At 41.6% G+C, this 26,801-nt stretch overlaps 2 protein-coding genes across 2 annotated transcripts in view; one reads left to right on the top strand and one right to left on the bottom strand.

Moving 5' to 3' along the window:
- The first annotated feature begins 5 nt into the window (after positions 1 to 5).
- Positions 6 to 5,922, top strand: trmt5 (tRNA methyltransferase 5). Its single transcript, XM_084742384.1, has 5 exons — positions 6 to 153; positions 1,506 to 2,107; positions 3,179 to 3,303; positions 3,798 to 4,437; positions 5,638 to 5,922. The coding sequence occupies exons 1-5, from the start codon at positions 146 to 148 to the stop codon at positions 5,697 to 5,699; spliced, it is 1,437 nt and encodes a 478-aa protein (XP_084598510.1). The 5' UTR covers positions 6 to 145; the 3' UTR covers positions 5,700 to 5,922.
- A 2-nt stretch (positions 5,923 to 5,924) lies between these two features.
- The window catches only part of mnat1 (MNAT1 component of CDK activating kinase), a 44,126-nt gene continuing 23,249 nt past the window's right edge, over positions 5,925 to 26,801 (bottom strand). The window contains exons 7-8 of the mRNA XM_084742386.1: positions 26,340 to 26,461; positions 5,925 to 6,251 (exon numbers count right to left, since the gene is read on the bottom strand). Of these exons, the coding sequence (XP_084598512.1) occupies positions 6,131 to 6,251; positions 26,340 to 26,461 (243 nt within the window). The 3' untranslated portion in view covers positions 5,925 to 6,130. The remainder of the gene's footprint in view (positions 6,252 to 26,339; positions 26,462 to 26,801) is intronic.

Here is a 26,801-nt window from a genome sequence, read left to right as displayed (position 1 = left end):
CACGTGCCCTTAATTTCCGTCGCATTTTTTTACGTCAGAGGAGAGACCGCCCAATCAGAAATCGACTCTCTGCTCGTTTGACCAATCACCAGTCGGCGCTAGTCGAACACCGATGACGTAGTTAAAGCATGCCGGAGACTAGAGGATGTTGAGGTGAGCTCTAAATGAGACTTTTCTCTGAAATAAAAGCAAAAATTAGTAGTTATTTAGCTTGAGGTTGCTACTTTTTGTTAAAGCTAACATTCAGTTTATAGTTACGATTCGTTGTTTACTTGTCTGCTTCATGACAGCAGCGTTTTTGTCATTTCATTTGTTATTTGTGTGAAGGTGCTCTGTGTATGGGCATGTGTGGAAAAAATGTGGATGTATCTCATGTCTTTCATGTAGTTATGTTTTAGGATATGTCTACCTAATTACTTTTTAGAGGGTCAGATTTGAGGAAAGTGAAGTCTTTAGAGACCAGACGTTCACATTTCCTTGTTCTGACCTGTAAACTTAGGAATTCAAATGTGCAAAACAAAGCAGCTTTTTATTTTTCTCGCTACCACATCAGTTGTCGCACTTTGAAAAGTAACATTATGCACAAAAGTACAGGATAAAACAATGCACCTAGATTAAAAGTAGTTTGTTGTTTTATTAAACACAAAGTTGCATTTAACATCTTTTTCATTCAGTTTGACTCTCCTAAATTCCCTCTGCTAAACAGCTTAACAGCAAAAAACCTTTTAAAAGCACAAGACAATAAGTGTCCATGTGCTTGACATAACAAATGAATGTGCTAATAAAGTAGCACTAGTTCTAATAAAATGATGATCTTCTAATTCATAAATTTAACATCTTAGCAGTTTATTCACATAAATCACAATTATGTACTTTTCTCCATATTTATAAATGATCGAAGTGCTGTACTAAGGTCATTATTTACTCCTAAGGATTTATTGTGGTTTTTATTGTTGTTACTCTTATTGGCACTCCTATCTAAGTTTCTTATTAGTGTTTCTTTGTGTCTAGGGGCTTTTATTTATGTTTTTACTCATTGTAAATGAGGTCTCTGGCTCAATGTATTTCTGAGTTAAAATAAAGGTTGAATGAATAAATTAATGTGAGGCTCTATTAAGACTGTGGCAACAAATTGCCTTTAAGAGGACCAAACATTTTAATTAACTAAAATAAAAATAAAAACTAGACTGTAGGAAAAAAAAAACAATGGAAACTAACTGCAGATAATATTGTGTACTAACAAACCTACATGAAGTAAAATTAGACAGAAAATGTTTCATTTGCTGTCAATTTGGTCAAATTTATCAACACAAGTATGAGAAGGTACTGGTGCCTATGTTTAACGAGAGTGTTTGTGTAGTATTACCTAATGTGAGCTTCTTCAATGTTGCACTTGACAAATATCCCCCATATTATAGTTAAAAAAAAAATAAAACTGACACTGAGACCAGTAATAGTAAACTAATAGAAGAAACTGTCTTACATTCTTTCATTCTTTCTTTTAGGCACCTCTGCAGAGTCTTTGCACCTATACAAAGTCAAACAAACCTAAAAGCTGCTGCTGTTCACCGGAGCGTCTGGTCTTCTGCAGCTTCACTGCCAGGCTCATCCTGTTCTGGTTTTGCTCTGAAGCCCACAATGGAGCCTAAACTGTACCGACCCCCTCCAGAGGTGCGGGGTATGACCTCTCTGGACAAAGACGCCTTCACACAGATCATCACTGTCCCAGCTCTACGGGTGCCCACTGGGGTCTTAAACAAAGTGGTAAAGAGCCTGAGAAAGTCAGCCATTCAGCGCCCAGGGGTGCCCAGAGTAGTTAAAGATGGAGAGCAGAGTAGTGACTTTCGTTTAGTCCTGTTGGACCCCCACAGAGTGTCCTCGCCGAGCTCCTTCAGTGAAGCTGAAGCCGAGGCTCTGAGGTCCTTTGGTGTCGCTGAGGAGCTGCAGCACTACGAGCTACAGCTCACCTACGACAACCTGAAGAGCGAAGAGGTGCTGGAGGCAGTGCTCCCTCAGGGTCAGGACGTGACCTCTGGGTTCAGCCGGGTGGGACACATTGCACACATGAACCTGAGGGACCATCAGCTCCCATACAAGAATCTCATAGGTGAGAGACAGAAGGATTTGTTACGTTTCTCCTTTAATTCCTTATCTGTCCATGTACAAGTTTGAGTCAGAGGCTTGTCACTGTTTCTGAAAAAAGAGACTGCATTCAAAGTGGGGGCTGAACCAGGAATAAAAGTTGTTTGGAAATCATATTACAGCCTATGCAATTTATAAATCACAGAGGGCGTGATATTTGTTAAAGGCAAATTGTGTGTCAAAATTCCATTTTAACTTAAAAACCATTATGCTACAGAGATGCCCTGACCTGCACATCATATTCTACAGACTTAAGAAAACATCTTTGTTTGGAACAGATCTCTGCAAAACTCACAAAAAATCATTTTAATGTTTTTTAATGATTAGAATTACAATAATGTTTGACCTTTATATCAAAAATACAATTTGGTTGCATTGAAGCATTACAGTATGTCACCTCTTTCCTTCTTAAAATAAAAATAAAACAAATTACCTCAACTGTGACTTAGTGTGATGTGAGCGATCAGTTCTTAAAAAGAAGACATGTTTTATCAGTGACCTTTAGTCGAGCTTTGGGCTGAAACACTGTAATCTGCTTCCTCAGCAAACGTTTGATTTCCAGTAGGGCTACAATTAGTGATCATTTGTATTATTGATTAATCAGTGTGTCATTTCTTGATTAGTTGTTTGATCCATAAAATGTCAGAAATTGTTGAAAAATGTTCATAGCTATTTCCCAAAACCCAAATGAAGTCTTGTTTTGTTCACAACCCAATGATATTCACTTAACAAAGTTGGTGATTTAGTTAATAGTTGACAACTAATCGATTAATCAACTAATCGTTGCAACTCTAATGTCCCGTTGCACATAAATTGCATAATGTACAAACTGGTATATAGAGACCTGCAATTATATGACATATTTTCACTATTACTGCCTGTATAAATACAGGTATTACATGTAAAGTATAAAGATATGTTTCTTTTTTCCTTTTTAAATTCTTATAAATGTGTATTATTTTGGGACCATGGTTTAACAAAGAAAAGGTTCAGGGGGTCGTGTTCATTGCTAATATTGTGGCTGCTTCTATTGTAGGTCAAGTCATCATGGACAAAAACCCTGGAGTTACCTGTGTGGTCAACAAGACAAACATGATTGACTCAACTTACCGCTACTTCAAGATGGAGGTGATAGCTGGAGAGGAGAACATGGTCGCCAAAGTAGGTTCAGTCACAAATGTCGGGCTGGGTATTTTTTTCTATACCAAAAATCCTTTTTAAAAATATGAAAATTACATTATGGTACAGCTTTCAGATACTTTTTACACACTCGGTTTCATAATTAAAGTAAATACAAATACAAACCAATTTGCCACAGTGTGGTTAAACTTAATGTCTCTGTTTCAACTCTTTAGTTTTATGTTAAAACATTTATTCACTTAAAGCAATTTTACAACATAAAAAATAAACTGCAACTTAGAGATTTATTCTTAAGGTATTGAATGACAAGATATTTTTTGATATTTGATTGTATTGAAGCAATTTGTTTGGTGCTATAAAAGCATTAAGGTTCAGTACCCAGCCCTACACATATGTGCAGTTATTTCATATTAACATACACGTAATTTTGTAGGACCATGACCATTTGTAAAGTCAGTCCTTAAACATATTCAGGTAATTTAAGTTTGATATAATGTACTTGTTCTGTCCTGCAGGTGAAAGAAAACGGGGTGACATATGAGTTTGATTTTTCTCGTGTCTATTGGAACCCCCGGCTGAGCACAGAGCACCAGCGTGTAGTGGAGCTCATCAAGCGTGGTGACACTATATTTGATGTGTTTGCTGGTGTGGGACCCTTCGCCATCCCAGCTGCCCGCTCCGGTGCCAACGTGTTGGCCAACGATCTCAACCCAGACTCCTTCAGATGGCTGCAGCACAACTGCAAACTCAACAAGGTGGAGAAAAAAGTCAGAAGCTTCAACATGGATGGCCGGGCGTTCATCCAAGGACCCGTGAAGCAAGATCTGCCCGCACTGTTGAAGGGAAACACCGGCGTTCATTTTGTGATGAACCTGCCTGCACTGGCTCTGGAGTTCCTGGATGCATTCAGGGGCCTGTTGCACCAGGAGCCTCCCTGTGATGAGAACCTACCCACAGTGCACTGCTACGGCTTCTCAAAAGACGACAACCCTGAGACAGACGTGGTGAAGAGGGCCTCCCACAGCCTTGGGTTTCCTCTGGAGAACCGATGTTCTGTGCATTTTGTGCGTAATGTAGCACCCAACAAAGATATGATGTGCGTGACATTCACTGTCCCTAAAGAGGTCCTCTTCAGCAGCGAACAGGAACACACAGGTAGGTTTCTCCTTCATTCTCTATTTGTTGTTTCATAAAAGCTGCCAGTTAATTACTAAATTCCTCACAGTTAAATGAAATAATTCTTATCAGGACCTCTAGGATGCCTTACAGCAGGGTTTGTCAAAGTGTGAAACTGGTGCCCTTTCACCAGACAAAGCTTGGAAACAGCACCCCGCCCACCCCTCTGTTTATTCGCTTAGTTTTGCACAATTTCTGGATGACTATGGGATCATAACTATGTTACGTGATTACACAGACTCTCAGTTGAGCTGAGATAGCCTAATATTGCTGTTTTACATAACGTCAGACTACACCAAGTACATTAAAATGGTCTGACGAAAGGAAGGCATTTATTAGTTTCTGACTCTGGGAAAGTGGGAAAAACAGTAAAATTCTATCTCTTAAACCAGATCACACACATTTTGGCTGGTCCATGTGATCTCTTTTTGATAACTAATGTAATATGTTTTCACTTCCTTTCACTGAGCCTCCCCCTGGAGTGGTCCATCTCCTACTTTTAAAACCTCTGCCTCACCCGACGCCTCGTCAACAAAAAAAAATATAAGAGTAATGTGAATATTTCACCTTCCACTCTGGAGAGTTTGCAATTATTGATTTAAAGGTCAAATTCAGCACTTTTCATGTGGATACCCACTCAGTGTTGATGGTAAATGTAGTCAACTGGAGCAATTAATTCCCCAGTGTGTGCTATGTTGACCAAGAAAGCTGCATTCTCCTGCCCTGTGGTGCCTGCATGTACCAGGATGCATTGTGCCTCTGATACCCACGCCCATGTTGCCGTGTATCAACACCATGGCCTATAGGTATTACTTTGATGGTCAAAATATAGCATTAGGTGACAAAAATACTCCCTGGCTACCCAGAGAGGGTGACTAGGAATCCAAGCTGAAATAGCCTCTAGTTCTTCCTCAACACTAAATACATCATTGTGAAATTGACTGCTACAGGAAGAAGAACACCGACTGGACATCCACGTGAAGGTGGCGAATTTGCCTTTTGAAATAAATAATCAGCAGACAGTTAGATAATGAAAACACTATTTGTTGAAGCCATAAAGGATGAGTATTCACTCTGTCACTGTGCTCTGGGTGCAGATGGTTCAAAGACTGTCCTCCAACCGGGTGGAAAGTTAAGTTGTACCTGAATCAGTTGTAAACAGATTTTGTGTGTCCACAGACTCTTCGGCAGAACCAGCTCCAAAGAGACAGAAGTGTGAAGAAGCTACAGATTCGACGTAACCATCGTATTGAATGCAAAGAAACATTTGAGTTGAGGAAATATTTTATTTTTTTTTATTATGTTTTTATTCCAGATGTTGTTGCATCTTGTCATAAGAAATCCTAACTTAGCTTTGCATCAATAAATGACTTTTTGTTCATATCAGAATGTATTTCCTGATGCTTCACACATCATGTGTCCTCAGTTGTTTCACACTTAATTAAATCTGTAAAACAACAGACACATTCTGTGTTCATTGTGGTTTATTTAAATATAAAAATAACACAAAATATAAAAAGACGTATACACCTTGACCTTGAATGAGTCAGATCACTGACTGTCCACCACAGCAGCTTCTGTCCTTGCCATGATGGTAGCAGTGTGGTTTTTGTAGTCCTTTTAGTCACATTTCTAACCAGCGTATGTTGTGCTGTTTGAGGTGTGGACGCTTTCAGCTGTTCACGAGGAACAGCCCACTGAGTGCATCCTGAATTGCTCGATGACATGCCAGAGCTGAGGTGTATCCTCCAGCTGTGTCCTGAGGCATGGCAGCCCGCACGTGGTTCAAATACCTGAGAACACACACAGAGAGCCGTGGTCAGTAACAGCGGTGAGGTATTTTGTAAATAATGTGACTGACTGGCAGCCCCAAGAGCCGCTTTCAAATGTAGTTCCTGTGAGTGTAACCTGAGTGTAAGTTTATTCTTCATTAAATCCACACTTGAAGTTATTTTTTCTGGCTCTCCACGACCCTTTGGCCCTTTGATGAGATCAACGAAGACAGACGTACCCGTACACCAACACTGGAACACCTTGTGCCTAAAAGCCTCTCCAACATGGCTCTATTAAAGTATTATGGGTGTCTTTTATTTTTTAAGTGCTTACAGATGTATCCTGCCAAAGCCCCTTTTCAGCTTCTTAAGCGGAGCCAAAAGTCACTGTTTATTTTCACGTTCATGCACAGACAGAAAAACAGTCGAGCTGTTAATTCAGTCCCCGCAGTCAAAGATGTCCCGCTAGTTGTGAGTTGTGTGTGTAAATGAGGGGCTGACTTGTCCCCCCATTCCACTCTAATGCTTCCTTCACTATTTTGAGAGGTGGCAAGTAATTAAGTACAAATACTTTGTTACTGTACAAGTGGCTTTTTCAGGTATCTGTACCTTACTTTGGTATTTATTTTTCTTCCAGCCTTTTAGGACGGGACAGGTTCACACCAAAAAGCACAAACAGCGATGTAGGAGAGAAACTAAACTTCAGGTAGAAGCTACACCATGGGTCCAGGTTTGTCCCCTGCTAGTCTGCATTATAGTAGTTAATGCAATAATAGCTCAGCAGTTATCAAAACAGGAGTAGAAAATGTTTTTTAACCCATTACATGACAGAATAATACGCTTCTGTGATTGTTTTGAATGGTGCTCACACCAGAAATGAACCACGCCAGAGTTCACTTAACAGTAGAAGAACAGAAGAGGACGGTTGTTTGGTCCGCAGTCCAGCATTCACACGAACCACGATATTATACTGAACCGGACTAAACAAGGCCGGGTGAACACACCCTTCATTTTACTCCCTACAGTTTCACACAAATATCTATACTTTTTTACATTTTCAAAACAGGCTTGTTACTTCAGTTTTAATACATTTTAGGGGAATTACTGATTATTTTTTTTATTTTGCATCAGTGAGCACTGCTTATCCAACATCACGACTGATTTCAACCTAAATGGATGGGACACATAGAAAAGATGTATTCTGTGTGTATTGTTTGTTGTGTTGATGAAACAAACAAGAGGGAGACTCGATCGTGGAGAAAAGACATCTAGTGAATCTGTCAAGTGACTGAGAGGCTTTTTTTCTTCTCTGTCACTTAATTACTATTTTATTTAATCTATTTTATTCTTACATTGTTTATCTACTACTACTGTGTTTATTTTTTTCTGCTGTTACTGTTTTATTATATTGCCTATATTCTTATTTATTGTCACAGCATCAAAAAGAAGTAGCAAACATACTGTTGTTATGTTTCTGTAATGACTATAATCATATTCTATTCTATATATTCTATTTTTAGCACTGCAAGACTGATTCTTAGACACAGAAAGACACACCATGATTCAAAGAACTTTGAGAACCAGCTTCTACTGAGGTTGAATAGAAGATTTCTGTGTTCCTGTAGAATTTCTAAGAAAAAATGAGGCTTAATCAGACCTGAAGTGTGTTCTCATGTTGATCATAATGTTTCACTTTCCACTGCTGACAATGAAAACACATTAGAGCAAGTTAATGTTCATTATTTTGAGTATATTGTATTTTCTTTTAAGATAGAATGGTTCAGGTTTCATAGTCCTTTTTATAAGATAAGACTATAAAATTATACTAAGATGATGTTAAGTTCAGTCAGCTTTGCATAGAAACAGCTGGTAGATGTCCTTCAGAGGGCTACTATACTTTGAGAACATATCAGAGCTTGTACTTTTTCACTGTTAAGTAAATATTTATTTATTTAAGTGAATCTGTGTCTCTTTTACACAAGTATCTGTACTTCTACTTGAGTTAAGAATGTATGTACTTTCACCACGTCTATTTGGTCATTGGGGGAGAAACCTGCGCACATGTTCTGTACTGCTAAATCTGACTACAAAGCTAAAAAAGCAAAGTCCTCCGGCAACTGAGACAACACGTAGCCTTGCCTGTCAATACCGCCCCCGCCCACCCTGCAGAAATCATAGTCTAAAGCCCTCACACGAGTCTGGCTTTGTGGCCCCCTGTTCCTGTGAGCCAGGGAAACTTCAAAGTGAAACGGAAATCAAGAGCACAGACAGCCTTCTGTGATTTCTGTGCCCATTCAAGCTGCTTTACAGAGTAACCCAACACCTGTGGGGAGACGCAGAAAGAGAGAGAGCTGAGGTGTGTGTGTGTGTGTGTGTGTGTGTGTGAAATGGACAGGGAGAAAAAGGTGTTGGTGAGACTGCATGCTGAATAGCTCATATTTTGCTTTGCTGTTTTACACACTACGAGGTGCTTTGTTCCTAACACAATAAAACGGTCACTGAAAATAAAAACTGAAACATGTTCACTTGGAACTTTATGAAGTCATGTCTGACATGCTTAAAAATTATGACAAATGTCATACATCTACATCTCAATGAATTGACTCAATGTTTTATTATTGGGTTTTTGCCTTTATATTCTCCCTGGAACAAGTTGCCTTTGATTGTTAATGAATTATGTCCAAAATAAAACAAACAAACAAACAAACAAACTTTTTGCAACACAACAATCCCCCCCAAAAGCCAGGGGCTGGTTTACTGTCATAGAGGAGGAGTAAAGAAATCAGGAAGTATTGACAAAAAAAAAAAAACTGGAGTCTGAGAACTTTTTTTCTCAAAAAAATTCAATTCATTACAAATTGATTACTAAATCAATCGCCAAATGTTTTGATAATCAGTTGATTGGTTTGAGTAATTATTTGAGAAAAAAAAGCCAATATTTGTCTGATTTCATCTTCTTAAATGTGAATACTTAATGATTTCTTTGTTTTCTGTTTTTCTCCTTCATGACAGTAAACAGAATATATTTGGATTGTGGGTAAAATATGGCATTTGAGGACGTCACCCCGGCTTTCAAAAACAGTAGTTAACTATTTTGACCATCTTTTGACATTTTATGGACCAAACAACTAATCGATTAGTCAAGAAAATAATCAATAGAAAATAATCATTAGTTGCAGCCCAGAGAATGTTGAAATAATTTTCCAGGGCAACACAAGATTTTTCAGGACATTTTACTTTTTCTGTCATTTTTGATGCATGTACCATGATTGAAATATTGATCAGCTGTTTTTTTTTTTTTTGCGTAGGAGCTCTGACATAAAGTCAAACACTCATGAATATATCACACACGATGACCTTGTCTTGTCTTACATTAGACAGTGAAAGCGAGAAGAGATGTCAATCAGGTCCTTGCGCACAAAGACCACTCATCACCCACTAGAGAAACAACACACAAGTTCAAAACAGGAGCCCCAGTGATTAATAATAACTTCATTAGGCCCGAGCTGCTGTAGCCTGTCCTTCAGAGCACTTGAGGGAGGTCTTCTCATATGGCTTCCTGCATCAGATGAGTGCTATCTATTGATTATATTGTACTGGGCCTTTTTAATGGTGAAAAAAGTGGGCTATTTACAGCCCGGCTAAGTCTGCTCTTCCTGCTAATCTAATCCCCAAGCTACTCATGTGGTCATTCCTTCCAAGAAAGCTGAGAGCTCTGTGTAACTTTATATCTGCCTGCCCCTAAGGAGAGAGACAGAGAACATGAAGGAGAGGAGAGGGAGGAAGAGGGTGAGCGGTGGAGGGGGTGGGGTGGGAAGTGGAAAGAGGGAGGGGGATATGAGGTGAAATCACCTTTGGGTATCATCATCACAGACCCTCTTCTCTTAAACCAACCCTGTCTGCCCTCTGCTCACCCCTAACACCCAGGGTTAGTTCAGTTCTGCTCCATTAACTCAGTGGCTGTATCCGCATCTTCCTGTAAAGAAAGGCGAGCCACATACATGTACGTACACATGCGCGGAAATAGATGTTGGTCAAGCTGAAAGATAAACTCGACTCTTTGCACATGACTGTAACTTGACAGTGCTGAACCATTAAGAGCGGGCTGACGCCACTGAAGACGTGCAACAACATGAAACGCATTAAAAATGTGCAGCCTACAAAAACAGGCAGGCTCTTTACACTGCCAATCAATCATAAAACACACACTATACCCCTCTGAAACAGACGCTTCGAGCCCCTCTGACGCTACTGTTTCACTGTGTGCACTCACACTCTTTCACCCATCCCATCACCACCACCACCACCCCCATCCCGTCTTTCTCCCTTTCTCTCTGAGGACTGGACTGCCTTTTGTTCACAGGGCCCTGAAACCCAAGCCGTTTCGGCCGGTAACATCTTTCACTCTCCGGGCCCCACTGGAGCATTAGCTGCAACTCGATATGGGTCTTTTCAAAGCCTCGTATTATTGGGTAAATATGGGTCACTTTGGACTGGCCCATTATGTCGCTTGAGGGGGGGAGTGGGAAAAGACGAGTGCAGGTGATGAAGACAACTGAATGACACAGTGCGACAGTGCGACAGTGTGCGTGTCAGACTCCAATCGCCACAAGGGAATACGACAGGGGTTTTCCGTTAGTATACACACTCAAAAGTAGAGGTAGGAAGTAGTGAAGTACAAATACTTTGTTACTGTACACAAGTAGAATTTTTACAGGTATCTGTATCTGTACTTTCTAGTCCTTATATTTTCAGACGTAACAAGCCGAAACATTCAAGAGAGGGAGACTTAACTATGGAGAAAAAGTTAGGGTTCATCATCCTGAAAAAAAAAATCCTCAATTTGAATAAAATGATTCATCTGATTAAATGAGTCCTTTTTTTTTTTTTTAAATCAACTTTCATTAATGAATATAACTTGTCAGTTTCATTAACATAAAGCTAATTTATGCTTGGGCGCAGATCCTGGGAAGGACAGAGTCAACATGTCCACCCCTACTTCTAAAAAACATGAAGTTGCCCCCACCCCAATAAATTATTTAGAAAGAAATTATGTGGGACACCCAGATAGCTCAATTGTTAGAGCGTGCGCCCCATGTACGGAGGCTGTGAGTCCTCTGCAGCGGCCTTGGGTTCAACTCCTGCCCATGGCCCTTTGCTGCATGTCATTCTCCTACTCTCTCTCCCCATTTCCTGTCATGTCTTCAGCTGTCCCATCATTAAAGGCATAAAATGCCCAAGAATATTTAAAAAGAAAGAAATTATGTAACAGAAAACATACAGCCTATATTTAATGGATGCTGACTCCATTTTTGAAATAATTCACACACTTTTTGAAGGTTTTGTTTATGTATCCCCTATCTGTCCTACTCAGTGGTATGAACTGCATATGTCACTTTCATGTGGTGAAAACAAGTACTGTGCTGCTAAGACGTCAATAGTGCACATCTGTGGCAAACCTTTTATCACAGGTCAGTTGATGATGTTACTGGATAAATGACGTGTGCAGATTGTGTCTGTAGATTAAACTGAATCAGAAAAAGTTTTTACAGAGAAAAAAATCAGTTCCTATCATAAAATTGCTGTTTTGAGAAGGGAGTTTGATTTAACAGCCTATCCATTTGAAAGTACGGGTATTTTAATGTAAGTATTCACAGAAATTGAGCTAACCTGCCCTCCACTGGAACCTTGTCAACGGCATAAAGTAACATAGGAAGTGTTTGTTTGGAACAAGTGAGAGAAGCAGGGGAAGTTTTTCAGTTGCAATGAAACTGTTGTCTTTGAAATGCTAAACACCAGCAGATATGGATTAAAGCTGAATATTTTGTTAAATAAAAACATGTTGCCCATTTTGGAAATGATTAAATCTTTCTTTTTTCAATAAATTTTGACTGTTGGACTTTTCAATACTCTGGAGTTATTGGAAATGTTGAGATCAGATGAGTCGGAAACAATCCTACACAGCCATCACCACTGGAATCAATTAGTGTAGTCTAACCTTATCTTTAACTGTTGAGAAATACTGGGTTTAAACAAATAGACATTCAAGAAAAAAAATGTTTGAATGTTGATTTAGAATTTAAAAGTCTGAACTTTTCGATACAGCCCTACAAATTTTGGATTTTTTTTTTTGCATTCTCAAAAGCATCAAGTGCTTGAATTAATTTTCAACCTCTACAACTCATACCATCTGCTATTATCCATTTCTTTCAAAAAGCCATGTGCAGTTGGATCAAAACTATTCAGAGCTAACAGCATTTTTCCACTTGGGTCTGGATCTTTGAATACCTGGGCAATGTCTCCTGCTAATGCTAATAACGGTCAGAGTTTTTCCTGACGGGACCCCGAAAGCATTCCCCACTCCAGCTGCCTGGAAAACACCGCACAGCCCCATCTCTAATTCAAAGTGAAAAGATAAGTGGCAAAATGTTCCGGCGGGTTCTGCGCGATTTCCAGCTGAGAATGTGTGGCTCCTCTTTGTGTTTGGATCCGCAATGCTGCTGTGTGTGGAATGGAGGGTGTTTGGGTTCTTTAGGGAAACTGTTGCGAGGTTGGGAATCCAGAAGGAAAACAGCAGATATCAGGCGGAGGGGCAAGCTTTCACTGGGCCTCTTGTCTAGACTCCATGTGTTGGCTGGAATTGGATTAAGACGGGCTGAGGAAGCCCGGACTTGATGGAAAAGAAAAGAGGCCTGTAATGCTACAATGGCTATTTCAGCAAGCAGATACTTAATCAACATGCAAACCACAGAGCAGACGCACGGGGCAATGGAGCAATCTGATTCAGTCTTAAACAATGCTCACTGTAGAATTACTGTATGTGGTTTGGCTGCTTTTATACATTACGGCTTAAAGGGGTAGTTTGGATTATTCGAGGTGGGGCTGAATGAGCTATCCATAGTCAGTGTATTACCTACAGTAGATTCCATACATGCACTCAGTTTGCAGAGGAAGCAGGAACACCAGCACTGAAGCTAAGCGATGTACTGCTGTGGACAGGGTCAACAACAAATCAGTTTAAGTGTATGCTATTTTTTAGAATATTTTCACCTCTTTACATTACCTTGCTGTCAGACAGAAATTCTGATGGGAAACTGCCATTACAGAAGCCAAATATCTCCAAACCAACCAACCTCCATAGGCTAAATCAATAGTTTTACCTCGCAGAGTGTGGGAGTTGCAGGTTTGTGTTATTGCGTGAGTTTGGTCAATCCAAACTGCCATTTTAAGACACCAGAGTGAGAGAGCGATATTTGGCTAATTTAACAGTAACACTTAAACTGACATTGATTTTTTTTTATTTAGAAACTTTTTTAAATGGCTAAAATTCTGCTGCTGTCCCTGTCCACAGCAGGTTATTGCTTAGCTTCCATGGTGGTACTCTTGCTGGTTCTCCAAACTCGGGGCATGTCGACCACCATCAACTGTAGCAAACACATCGACTACGAATAAATACCTCATACAACCCCTCTTTAAATAATCAGAATTCTCTCTGTAACATTCCTGTTTACCATATAGCAAGTTCAAAGAAACTAAACTGGCTGCTTCATTGGAACAGAAAAAATTTGAATCAGTGGGATTTTCTGACAGAATCCATTAATTCTGAAGTCCGGCTGCTCTTACATGTTTCCTTCAAAGCTCTGACCTCAGCTTGGCACCTGTCTGCTTTCACAGCACCCTCACCAATCCAGGGTGAGCATTTGTTTTCACTTCCCAAAGGATGAGAGGCTTTTTGGATTCAGCTCGTCGTCAGCATGATTCATGACCCCAACTGGGTATGATGACTTTCAGGCAGTTGGGAAGATAATCTCTGTATTCTGAAGAAAAAAATTACATCTACAAAGACTATTCAATAATTATTTAAAGCCAAAAAGAGACAATGAATGTTCCAAAATGTTCTTGAAGAATCAAGTGGTTTCTTAAAAAGGATGCTAATAGAAAAAAAGAACAGAATTTAAATTCTGAAAGTGGGTGGAATATTTTGAGTCAGGATAAATTTGATGATTTATAATTATTAAAAAATACCGGTGAAAGTTTACTGTTTCAGTGTCCTGATATCATTTTGGACAAAAGTGTTAAATGTTAAGCTGCAAAATATTGTGCCTCCCTTATATACTGCTTCTTTGTCACCACCACTTTTGAGGCATCATTGCAAAAATGTTTACATATATATTCTACATTCTGTATATTATATTGTGGAAAAAATATCGACATCAGAATTTTTTTCACTCCCTAATGTCTCTACTGGCATCTGCCCCCCAAATCCAGTATGCACCGAACTTTTGTTCTAAATTGTATAGTTTGATTCATTTCTTTCTTTCTTCCTTTCTTTCTTTCTCCTAATTTAATGGGGTTTTTGTATTGTTATTTTGTTATTCTGCTTATACATGTGTATATGCCCCTTTGACCTTGTATTACCTGAAAAAAGACTAATCAATAAAACCTACCCTACCTGACAGTGCTCCAAGGACTGCAGCCTCATTATCTAAGTTTATTAAAGTGAAGGAGCTTAAACTGGTGTGTTGAGTGCACAGCGAGGGCAGCTGACGAGCACAGGGCAGGCTATATCTGAACAGAGGCTGCCCCATACTTCTGAAAGGCCAGTCATGAGGCTGCTGGACGGCAGTGTGAATATCCGGAAGTCTTCCTTTAGCGCTCTGCTCCAGCAGCGGTTGAGGATTCCTGGCTTGGATATGATGGGGGGCTGGAGGAGGAGGGGTGGGGGGTGCAGAGCCACACACCTGCCAGATGATTTGTCATTATAGAGGGGTCAGCACTCAGCTGTCACCCCCTAATCACCCATCCTACCCCTCAAGTCAACCCCCCAAACTCCACTCCAGTCCTCCAAAAACACCCCCTGCATTCCTCAGGCGGCTCCGGTTTCACTCGCAGCACCGCTACCCCATCTGCCCCTCCTTCCTACACTCTACCCTGAGAGAAAATGTACCCCTGTGAGAGACACCGCACACTGAGCGCATTGTGTGGATGTGTGATGTGTGCTTTATGCCCCCATGTCAGTGTCTACACAATTCACATGTGTGTGAATACATATTTATCTAAGGGCAGAGCTGTTTGTATCGATACTGACGGTGGTGGACTGATGGAGCAGAAGTTTTACCAGTGGAGAACGTGTGAACTGGTCCGGGCTGTGGTCCAGAAACAAAACCCCCGCAGACAAGCCAAACACAGAGGGGCTCTCACAGGTATTCTATATCTGTCAACAGCGGTCTTTCATCGCCACGGGTCAGGGGTCACACTCTTTTCCACTCAATGCAGCTTCCTCTGGGACGTGCGAGTGTGTGAGACAGATACTCAGCCATTAGCCTAAACCACTGTCCACCAGATTATCTCAAGTTGTACTCTGTGAGGGGCTCAACATGGTTACATCATACCCTCACGAGCCTACAGATCCCCTCAACCATTATCATGTATCTTATCATCACCACCGACAGGCTCTGCATCCCAAAAGAGGCGGGTATCGCTAACACTTAGTTAAGGGGAGAACATGTTTGGAGTGTTAACAGAAGCTTTGGGTGACACTTGACATTAACGCTTATAGAAATACATTCTCATGTGGAGTGATTAACAATCTGTAAGATGTCCTCAAGAAGGTAGCTCGTTGGTATCAGTGATAATGATGAAGGGCTACTCTTGTTTTGTGTCTGAAAGACAGCACTGTGGAGGTGTCTATGATAAAGGCCTATTGTGCCTAAATTCAGCTTCACTTCCTGGTTCAAGCCAAGGAAACTACCATCACCTGTCACTACTCATCCAGGGCTCCCTGCACCTCCTCCGTCTAGCCTGATGGGGGCAGTAGAGGCTGGCTGACTGGGTGGCTGGCTGAGCCACTGGTTTCACACCTAACCACAGCAGCAGAAGCCATGGGGCTTGGAGAGGCATCACACAGCCCGCTAGCCACTTGATACAGAGAGCATCTTTCTTTCGTCTCCTGAGCTGCCACTTGATAACTCTGCCCCCTGGAGAGCTTAAAGGAAGGAGGAGGAGGAGGAGGAGGAGGAGGAGGGAAGGGGCTAAACCGGACTGGAGAGGTGGAGGATAATGGCATGACATCAGTGTCATCGTTAACCAAATGGGGCCGTCAACAATGGAAGGACATATGCTGTTCAGTGAAGGCACACCCATACGCAACACAGCAAAGCAGCCTTTAATGTAACATTCTGGGAATAGAGCAGCGATACAGCGAGGAAGAATAGAGTTTTCCCAAGAGGAGGTGGCAGGGGGGGTTGCCTCCACAGGTATCGGTTACTGAAGCACCTCAAGCACTAGGGAGAGAATTTCAATTAGGAAGAAAGATGGGACAGGAGCAAAGACGGGAAACAAAAAGGCAGGGAAAGGTGCAGCAGAGGGGGGAGGGTGATAATTCATACATCATAGCAGAGAAGAAGTACCTCCTAGCATGAGGTGTGCGTGGCAAGTCCCCACAGCCAAGCCCCACATGACGGGAGTTTGTTTTCTTTCTCAAGCTCTTAAGAGGGGAAAATGAGCCCGCTAATCCCCCTGTACATTGGCGGGCCCTTTGCCCCAGGGGTGAAGAGCACGGGAGAGGCACAGAGTTCAGGTCTGTTGGTGTTTGTGTGAAAAACACACATAAACTGAAAGTGTACATTATTATGAGTGAGGGTGCCACAATTCTCCAAATCCACGACTCAATTTGACTTTTGATTTTCAGGTCACAATTTGATCTGATTTAAACATGTTTATTTAGGATTGATAGCTATGCCATTATTAGACTGTCGAATCTTGATTAGTAAAGATCAACTGATCATTGATTTTAAACCCTGTTAAGCACATTTTCCAATACTTCTTTAAAAAGGATAATAATAGGATAATAAACTAAGAAAAGTGGGAAATCTCCATCTTTGAGGGGCTGAAAACTGTATTTTCTGCCATTTATGCATGGAAAAATACTAACTATCTATTAATTGATTATCACAACAGTTTAATAGTTATTTTCCCAGTTAGGCAAGTGAGTTGCTAGATTTACTAACCCGACATGGTATTTTTACTTGTCCTGGGCAAGTGGGGAATACTTTCCTGGAAGAGTTGTTTTGTTTTGTTTTGCTTTTTCTTTGGACATGCACAAGTGAACACAGGTGGAGAGAAAAAAGTACAGGGAGAGAAAATATGGCTTTTAATTTTGATCCTTCTTCAATTCAGCTCATTTCAGTCAGGTTTTGATTTAGGACAGAAATCGTGACACACTTATTTATGAGTACCATCAGACTCAAAATCAAAGCATGCAATGCTACACCGTGTGTGGCTGCTTTGTAAATCTCGACACAGATCTGTGTGTGTTAAAATAGTCTGGAGACATCACCTCACCCTCTGCTGGGTGTCGACCCTGTCGCCTCTAGGCTGTGACACAAATAAACCTGGAGGCAAGAGATGCCGTTATCCTCGGAGTTCCCTGCCCCGCTGGTGTCTCCTTGGCCTGCTTTGGCCCAGGCCGGGTTCATCTCAGGAGGAGACTGCTGGTCTGTCTGGCACAGAGCCCACAGAGGGAAAACAATAACACTAAAAGCAGACCTTTCAGATGAGCAGAATACACACAAGACAAATGTTTCTCCCGCTCTGTCATTCTGTAATGCTGGCTCTGTTTCCGCCCTGCTCTTTGGGTCAGAAATGACTCACCCGCAAGTAAAAAGCCTCCAGTCGACAACAGCGCGTGCTTATTTTGACTCATACTTCAAGAGAAGATCAATATTTGCACAGATCTATGGGAGGGGAAACAATAGTGATCTGGCCTCCACCAGCTCTGTCTGTTAATGGTCTGTTTACTGAGACAGACGGGATAATGGCCTGGGTGGGGGCTGGTGGAGAATCGGACAGTGGCCACACTCCACTCTGTTTCTGATCTAGTTAGTAATGAGAGAGGAAGCACCTACAGTACAAGGAGTATCAGACCAAGGTGGTGGCTGTATGCTGCAAATAAAGATGGAGCATCCAGTTGACACAGACGGGTTTGCAAGTCAAATAGCTGGACTCGAACCTCCACACTTTAATAATGCCTGCACTCTCTTTTGGCTATGCAAATCTTAAATCTGTGAGCCCCACGGCTGCAGTCGAGCTTTTAGATCGAAGCGATGGAAACACTTAAATGGTCAGAGAAGCACTGCACTGATGTCTATAGTTACTGGCCATGCGGAATCCAGTAACACAAGACACTGGCCTGTGCAGTGAGTGTGTAGTGTGGAAGAATGGAGGATATCAGATATCTGAGAACCAAGTTCAGCTTTAGGTCTTGGTTATGGTGGCAACCCCAAAGTATTTGAGGGAAAGCCCTACTGTTACGCAAGAGCCAAATAAACCATTTTCCCATAAATAGTACTATTTGGCAACATCACAGAATATTTTAATTGGCTGAATGAAAGCAAAATATGTGCCTTGAGACATTATCTAATAGTAGTAAAAGTAGATCAAAGGCTGCTGCTCTTCAGGGAGTTCATCTGAGGTCATGCTAACCGGCGCCTCAGTCTCCAGCTCATAACTTAACCATCAAAGCTGTGTTTGTGTGAGAGTGAGTGCGTGAATGCATGACTATTAGAAGCCAAGAGTACGAGACCCATCTCTCCAAGGTGCCATCACTCTGCTCCCGTCAGTCTCAGCACTCTGACGTCCCCAGTGCTGCACCTCGGGTCCACCCCGCGGTCAGCGACCTCTGATCCCTCCCCCCCTGGCCCTTCCAGGCCAGTCAGGCCCATCAGATGGATAAGTGCCCTGCAGGAATCAGAGAACCTGGGATACATGAAAAAACTATTCATGGACGTTTTTCTAGAGATTCCTCTGGAGTGCCTGCTCTGAGTGAAAAAGAAGAATCTCATGGCTGACTTGCACTTTCATCACAGAGTGAGAGGGGAATGCAGGGGAAGGAAAGAATGATTTGTATGCAATTTAAACCTCATATACTCTAATTTAGTGATGGCAGAAATGGATTCAAGAGTGCTCTATGGACCATGTTTAGTGGTCCTGCTGACTCCCAGAGCCAAATCCAGGGTCACTGGTAGTGCTCTTGGACAGCTAGGCCAGGAGCTGGAAAGATGGAGAGTTCAGACCTGGAGTCAGGCCAGCCAGGCAGGGAGAGGTTAGCAAAGCCGACTGCCAGGAACTGAGGGTGCTGTGATGGCACCACTGACTATTCTGGATATCTCCCTCCCACCAAAGCACTTAACATGCAGTATAAGCCAACACACAAACAAACAAACAAACCAATACACACACTCCATTCACATAAACACGCAGACGCCAAGGGATAGAGAAGGAAGGCAGGAGGAGCGCATCACTCAGAGACCCATTAACCCTTGGCTCCCAACCAGAACAGTGAGCAGGGATCCTTTAAGTACATGTTAAACATGGCTAGTATGTGTGTGTGTGTGCGTGCACAAGTGATTTATGTATTACAGGGTGGCTACAAGTCCTTAAAAATACTTAAAATGGCTTAAACACATTGACATTGACTAAAAAAAAGTCCTTAAAAAATATTAAAAAGTCTTAAATTCATGTTGGGAAGGTCTTAAATATTTATTTATTTAATGCTTTAACCATGGTTTAAAAAGGACTCCAAATGCAAAATACCTGTATACAGATGTAAATGATTAATCATTAATCAATTAATTGATGCTAAGGATTTAACTAGTTGTATTATCAATAAGTAAGCGATAGTCTAGAAATGGAAGTAATTGCACCTCATTTGACATTTATTGTCTGGTGGCGGCATTTATTAAAGAAGGAAATTTGAATTTTGAGAGAAAACAAATGAGAGTAAAAACAAATTAGAAGAAACGTGTTCTGTATCTTATTGATTTATTAATGATTAATTGATTGTTAGCATTTTCAATCAATGAAATGCACAAAATTTGCATCTTTATGACTCATTTTCAGCTCATTTTCAGCAAAAGTTAATGGAGAGTTAAATTTGAATGCCTCTTTTATCCTATTAAAACACAGAAATTGGGATTTCTACCTCATTTCAGACCCCTGCTGTACAACAATTGTAGTAATTAACGTCATTAGGGACGTAACTATTTTTTTCCACACAGTTATAATTTTGTCTTCATAATGAGCTCTGTGTTTGTGAATGAAGGTCACAGAAAACTACCCATCACTATTTAACCCTTCTGCTCGTCACTAGTTGTCTGTTCTGGTGAGAGAAAGTGCTCTGAGGACTACTTCCTCATGCAGAGAGAAGAGCATCCTCAGGAGAGGAGCCCCAGACTAAACACTCTGCTCATTCAGCTGCTCTCCTTCACCCCCACCGACAAGAGACGAAGCCTGACAAGAGCTCCCAACAGAAAACCTCACTTTTTCCACCAATTATAAAAAGCAATGCGGAGCAATGGGGGAGGAGGAGGAGGAGGCAAAACTTCATAATATTATACACACTGGCATTTGGCGAAGCATATTGAGCAACCTCTGTCAGAGAGAGATGGGCTAATTTCAGGGCAACCTTTGCCAACACAAACAACTGTTCTGGCTAGCTTTCATTGTCAGCACTTGAGGTTTGAGTCGAATTTTTCAACGCTCCGCAGCCAATTTCTCTTTCCCCTATTTTTCCCCCCATATGATTTGTCCTTGTCCAACATCCCAGTCAGTCTTTCAACGCCTACGCAGTCAGAGCTTAAAAAGTATTCTTGTAGAGAACAAACTCAGACCCAGATGCTCATCTACATTAGACACACAAACACAAACAAAAATAGAACGTATATTTTTCTTTCAGGTTGTCAGCGTGTCTCTATACAAACGTAGACCTGTGTTAACTATAATACAAGCATGACTTCACTGGTTCTGTGCATTTTGATGTATGGTAGTGCTTCCACTCAGGCTATGTCCATCAGCAGGCACAGGGTTGGCGTCAAGAGGTGGGAGTTAAAACAGCTACTGCGTTGGTTGGTCTCTGTGTGCTGCGATTCATATCACGCTCCATGTCAACGTAAACATCATATGTTTCTGTTTGTGCCTCCGAAGCAGTATTTACTTCTACTTTGATTTTGTTTATTAAAGGCTTTTACTGTTCAACATAAAAGCAAGGAGCCATGGCAGCACACTTGGCGTACTGGCTGTAATGCTGCATTCATAGTCGACTTGTAATTCTCACAGCTCACGCATGGTTCTGGGTAACGTGCCAGTCAATGAGATGGACAGCACTATACTCCCAATATAGAAACTTCACACAGTTGGGGTCTTATCCTCTGTGGCAAATCATTCACACCTATGCACATCAGGGGAGGAGCATTTAGTTTTGTATGTATCTGTGAAGAGGGGGTAGATGTTGAGATGGAAGCTGAATGGGCACTTTTGGAGGCCCCTGTTGCCTGAACATGCAGCCTTTACTCTGCTCCAGTATTGAGGCAGCTGTCTTTAATATAAGAGCTCGACTCAGCCCATATTTATTCAGGTACAGCTGACAGAGAGGCAGAGACAGTGAAAGAGGCGTGGCCCTTCTTTTTCCTGGCAGCCGTGCAGCACTCCTGCGGTTTTTTGGGGGGCAAAGGGACAAGGCGAAAAAGACACAGACACTGAGACAGAGGGAGAAGGAGAACGAGAGCAGCAGAGGTGGCAAAAGTACACACATTCTTTACTCAAGAAGAAATACAGATACTTGTAAAAAAAAAAAAAAAAAGACTGATAAAAATAGAAGTACTAATTTTACTCTTTACTCAAATAAAAGTGAAAAAGTACAGGCTCTGAAATGTACCCAAAGTATAAAAGTAAAAAGTCGCCCTCTGAGGGGCATTTCTACTGACTGCTTCTGTGCATTTCTTGTCACCACTTTGTGGAAAACTACATTGGCAAATAGCCCAACAGTTCAAGAACGTTTCTCAACACAAAACTGCAAATAATTTCGGGATTTCACTATCTACAAAATCTAAGGGGCAAGGCTGAAAAACAACATTGAATGCCTGTGACCTTTGACCCCTCAAGCGGTACTGTATTAAAACCTCACATAACTGTATAAAAGGATATTACTACATGGGCTCAGGAACACTTTGGAAAACTTGTAAACACAGTTTGTTACTGCTAACAAACACAAGTTAAGACTCTACCATGCAAAGCGAAAGCCATATATCAACAACATCCAGAAACACTGCCGACATTTCTGGGCCTGAGCTCATCTGAGAAGGACTGACACAAAGTGGAAAAGTGTGCTGTGGTCTGACAAGTCAACAATTTAAATTGTTTTTGGAAATCATGGACATTGTGACCTTTGGGTTAGAGAGCAAAATAAGGACCATCCAGATTGTTACCAGCACAAACTTCATAAGACAGCATCTGTGATGCTGTGGAGGTATGGTAGTTCCAATGGCATCATGGGTAACTGCCACATCTGTGAAGGCCCACTAATGCTGAAAAAGGTTTTGGAGCAACATATGCTGTCATCCATATGACGCCTTTTCCAGACATGTCCCTCCTTATTTCAGTATAACAATGCCAAGACACATTCTGCATCTGTGACAACTGTGTGGCTTTATAGTAAAAGAGTGTAGGTACTAGACTGTCCCTCCTGCAATCCAGATCTGTCCCCCATCTAAAATTTTTGAAGCATTATGAAGCTCAAAATACAACAGAGACCCCAGACTGTTGAGCACTTGAATTTGTATATCAACCAAACATCTTTGCAGTGAATCTCATTAAACACGGGTCTAAAAGTTTTTTGCAAATTTTGCATTCTGTTTTATTTACGTTTTACACAATGTCCCAAATTATTTGGAATTGGGGTCGTAAAATGATACAGATACTTGAAAACTCTATTTAAGCACAGACACAAAGTATTTGTACTTAGTTCCTTCCCATCTCTGAAGAGCAGCACACAAGATAAGAGCTGAAATAAAAAAGCACGGCTCCAGTCACACCTGTGTTGACTGGACATCCTGTGCAAGAGGCCAGTCGCCCCAGAGGCCCCGGGGGCCACCAGGGAGGGTGTGTGTGAGCTCAACTCTCCAGTCTCACTTGATGGCTGTGTCCAAGACAAATCACCAGTGGTGCTGCTGTCACCGTGGGCCTTGACCAAGACAAACAGCCGTGTTTTAAAATAAGTACCTGCCCCCTCGCAGCCCCTTTCACCTCATCCACGCTCAGGCACATCCATATCTCCTCACACATTCAAGCATATTCCCTTCACAGGTCATAGGACTGGAGCTAGAGTCCAGCGCTCCACACAGGGGACTCACTTTTCACCCTCTCAACACTGTCTGCCTTCTCTCTGCTCCGCACACACACTTGTGAACATTTACCACATCACACATGTTCCATTGTAGCCAAAATGCTAGGACTGCAATAACTGGGGTGAGTGTGAGTGTGTATGACACAAACTGTATTGCAGGTTTAAGGGACACTGTCTGTGTTCTTGTGTATGTGTGAGGTTGATTGTCTGCATGCACAAAAACCTCAAACTTAGCTGAATCACAAACTGCCAACTGCGCTGAAGTGTCAGCACTATTCCTTGCCTTTACTTAACAGCACGTTGCATCTTGGGAGTTGTGGTTCGTCTGAAGGGGCCCGTCTGTGTCGCTGCCTGCAGCCTGCACCAGTGGGACTGGTGTTCCTCACTGAACTGAACCTCATTTATCTCTGTGGCAGAGCCCTTCCTCTCCAGCATTGGTCCTCCTGGACCCCTGAACTGCTGACACCGGGGCCCCCACCCCTCCTCCTCGTCCTCCTCCCTCCTCTAGAGCTCCAGCATGCGGCAAAAATTGTGAGATGTGTTTCATCTGCATATTGATCAGCCTGGCCAAAAGAAGTAGGACCTCAGCACTTCACTGAATACATAATGTAAATAAGTACCAGTTATTCTGCTTAAACTCTCCCACAATCCTGTAAGAAAAACGTTTCACCTTAAGTAGGTGATTTTCCAGGTAATTAGGTAAATGTGATTGTGCGACAAAAGTCAATAGCAACTTTTATCTGAACAATAAAGAAGAATACACTAGAAATCTCTCGTCCTAAACATGCTGACATGATGCTCAAATTCGCACATCTCAGCCAAATGAAGGTTACTGTCAGGGTGAAGCAGTGCTGAAAGTGAATGAGCTCGCCCAAAAAGAGTATGACCCCGCTTTGCTCCTGTCACCCAATAAAAGGGGGCTGTTCTCAGTGTGTGGGCAGGCTGTAGTGCCAGCCAGTTGCAGTTCAGATGGTTGGGCGCTGGGCTGTCTGATGGATCACTTACAATCCGCGAGGACTGGACCAATGGCGTCGTGGATTGATTGGCCCAAAGGGGCCGTCGGGGAAAGCACTTCCTGTGTGTGTTAATGGACGCCCCTGCAGAGGCACTGTGGCGGCTTGTGGCAGGGTGATGGTTGTTACTGCCTTTCTCTCTCTCACACAGCCCTCCTCCTCATTTGCTTTCACTCTCCCAGTTAATCAGAGGAGAGCCAAGTGAGACGAGCCAGGCTTCCCAAGCAGACAGACTTTCCAGCAGCTTTCTAACCCAACACCAAAACCTTTACAATACAGTACTGTAGCTATGTGGAGGATTAGAAAACTAACTACTAATACTTTCCTAGAAAATTGCAGCAAAATTGATAGGAAGGTCCCTGGAAGGAACTCTTAATTTGGTACAATTATGACAAAAATTGAGACAGTATTCAGTTGGTATTAGGACTGCCACTTGAAAATCAAAGATTCGAATCATCAGTCCAAGACCCCTCAGTCAACTGAGATTTTTCTAGCCAAGCATGTGTTTTTTGTTTCTTTCATCAGTCAGTGTGCATTATAGTAGCAGGATAGAACACATAGAAGCTTATATAAATGCACAGGAATAGCATTTCAGTGAGGAATTATGAATAAATGGGAATCAAAAATATAGTTTTATATTAGCTGGTGCACTTATTACAAAAAATCCTTGTGCCAAAATGTATGGTTGGTTTACTGTTTAGAGAGGATGAGATAAATGGTCAGTAAAGAAGTTTTAGCTTTTGGTTTTTAGCTGCATCATTATACACAGAGCAATGCAAAAGCATAACAACTTCACAGACATTTCGGTCTGTAAACTTTACAAACCGAGTCTCAAAATCACCACAACACAAACTGTGATGAAAGCAGAAAAGAGCAAGAGAAATCGAGGGCAGGTGAGACTGCAGCCACTTCACTCCAGCACACTGTGGTGTGCAATGGGCAGGTAAGGCTTGCTTGTATGATTGTGCCACTGAAAGGCTTAGATTGTTATTATAAGTGCATGACAACGTTATAGAAAGGATCCCTACAGAGACAGACCTTTTTTAAAGAGTAAGATTTGTTTGTTTAACCAGAAAAAGGCCTTTTTATTGCTCTCACCAAACTAAGGAGACTCCCTCTGCAAAACTAGAATTTTAAAACCTTCATTGTCAACTTAATTCAAACTCAACAGAAACAAATTAAAACTCATCAAAAAGTTTTGGTTTGGTCCAAATAAACCCTTAATTCACACTGTGAAGGAGCGTGGAGTGTGCACTGCAGGTGATGCTGGGCAGTGGCTGCAATGCTGCTGCAGCCTGGGGAGAGATGCTGTGCGGCACACTGGGATGTCATAACTGAATTATAGGATGGTGGACACTTTAACTTTCTCTGACTCTGTGAAAATCTGATATTTTTTACACCACAGATGATAAAGACAGACATTAGCACGTGAGTCTTACTGGTAAAACATACTCATGTTGGCTCATGTACGAATTTAGCGAGGCGCACTGAACTGAAGAAAAGAATAAACTGTCGAATATTTGTACGTAACGACCAACTCTGAATCAACTGAAAAAAAAAACCTTAGCTGGGGACAGCCCTAGTTTGCATATTTTTAATGAATTAATTCCACTTAACTGCTATTATACTTTAGTCCACAGCAGGTTGGCTGAACCTTAATATTTACTTAATGTTTGCATGAAGCTGTTCTTTCAAGGAAATCTGGCACCAAATTCTAGTTATTTCCACAAAACTTCCAAAGAACTATGAATAATCAGTAATCGGTAACTGGTCCATAATTTCCTTTAGTTTGACACCTTTGCTCATGCCAAAGTGAAATTTAAAGTCATAATTTGTATATGGCTTAAAGGAACTGAAAATTCCCCTGTCGCTGGCTACAGTGGATGTGTGGACATGAGTGTGTAAATAAGTTTGTACCCGAGTCTGCCAAGCTGCTCCAGTTCAGGCACTGGGGGCCCATAGGTTTCAACTTGAAGGGGCTTGTACTGGTACAGAACTTCCTCTATCCTGGGCACAGGCTGGAGAGACACCGTCTGACGCTATAAAAAAAAATACAGAGAGAGGAGAGACATTCAACACAGGACAATAATCTTCATTGTTCATTTAAGTAACATTGGAAACTATGACTGTGGCACAATCGGGATGACACAAACGGAAAAAACAATTTGGAAAGTCTTAACGTCAATCAACCTGCACCATTAACAAACACTAGTTCTTGACTGACTGGTTTAGAACTGCGAGTTTTGTTTTTTTGTCTTTTCATTTTCCCCAGGCACTGCTGGTTTCTTGGAGAAACCTAACCGAGACAATGACTAAGCATGTTTTTAGTGGTCGACATGATGTTGGCAACTCAACAACTATTCAAGATGAAAATCTGAT

The sequence above is a fragment of the Lutjanus erythropterus genome, chromosome 18 (assembly GCF_056507025.1).
Source record: "Lutjanus erythropterus isolate fLutEry1 chromosome 18, fLutEry1.hap2, whole genome shotgun sequence".
Lineage (NCBI taxonomy): Eukaryota > Metazoa > Chordata > Actinopteri > Lutjaniformes > Lutjanidae > Lutjanus > Lutjanus erythropterus.
The sequence above is the reverse complement of the archived record's forward strand: the minus strand, read 5'-3'. Positions and strand labels throughout refer to the sequence as shown.

Bases quoted from the DNA above. Each gene is read 5' to 3' on its own strand.
- trmt5 (XM_084742384.1), top strand. The intron at 3,304-3,797 runs GTAGGTTCAGTC...TCTGTCCTGCAG, and splicing joins AGGAGAACATGGTCGCCAAA to GTGAAAGAAAACGGGGTGAC. The intron at 4,438-5,637 runs GTAGGTTTCTCC...GTGTGTCCACAG, and splicing joins CAGCGAACAGGAACACACAG to ACTCTTCGGCAGAACCAGCT.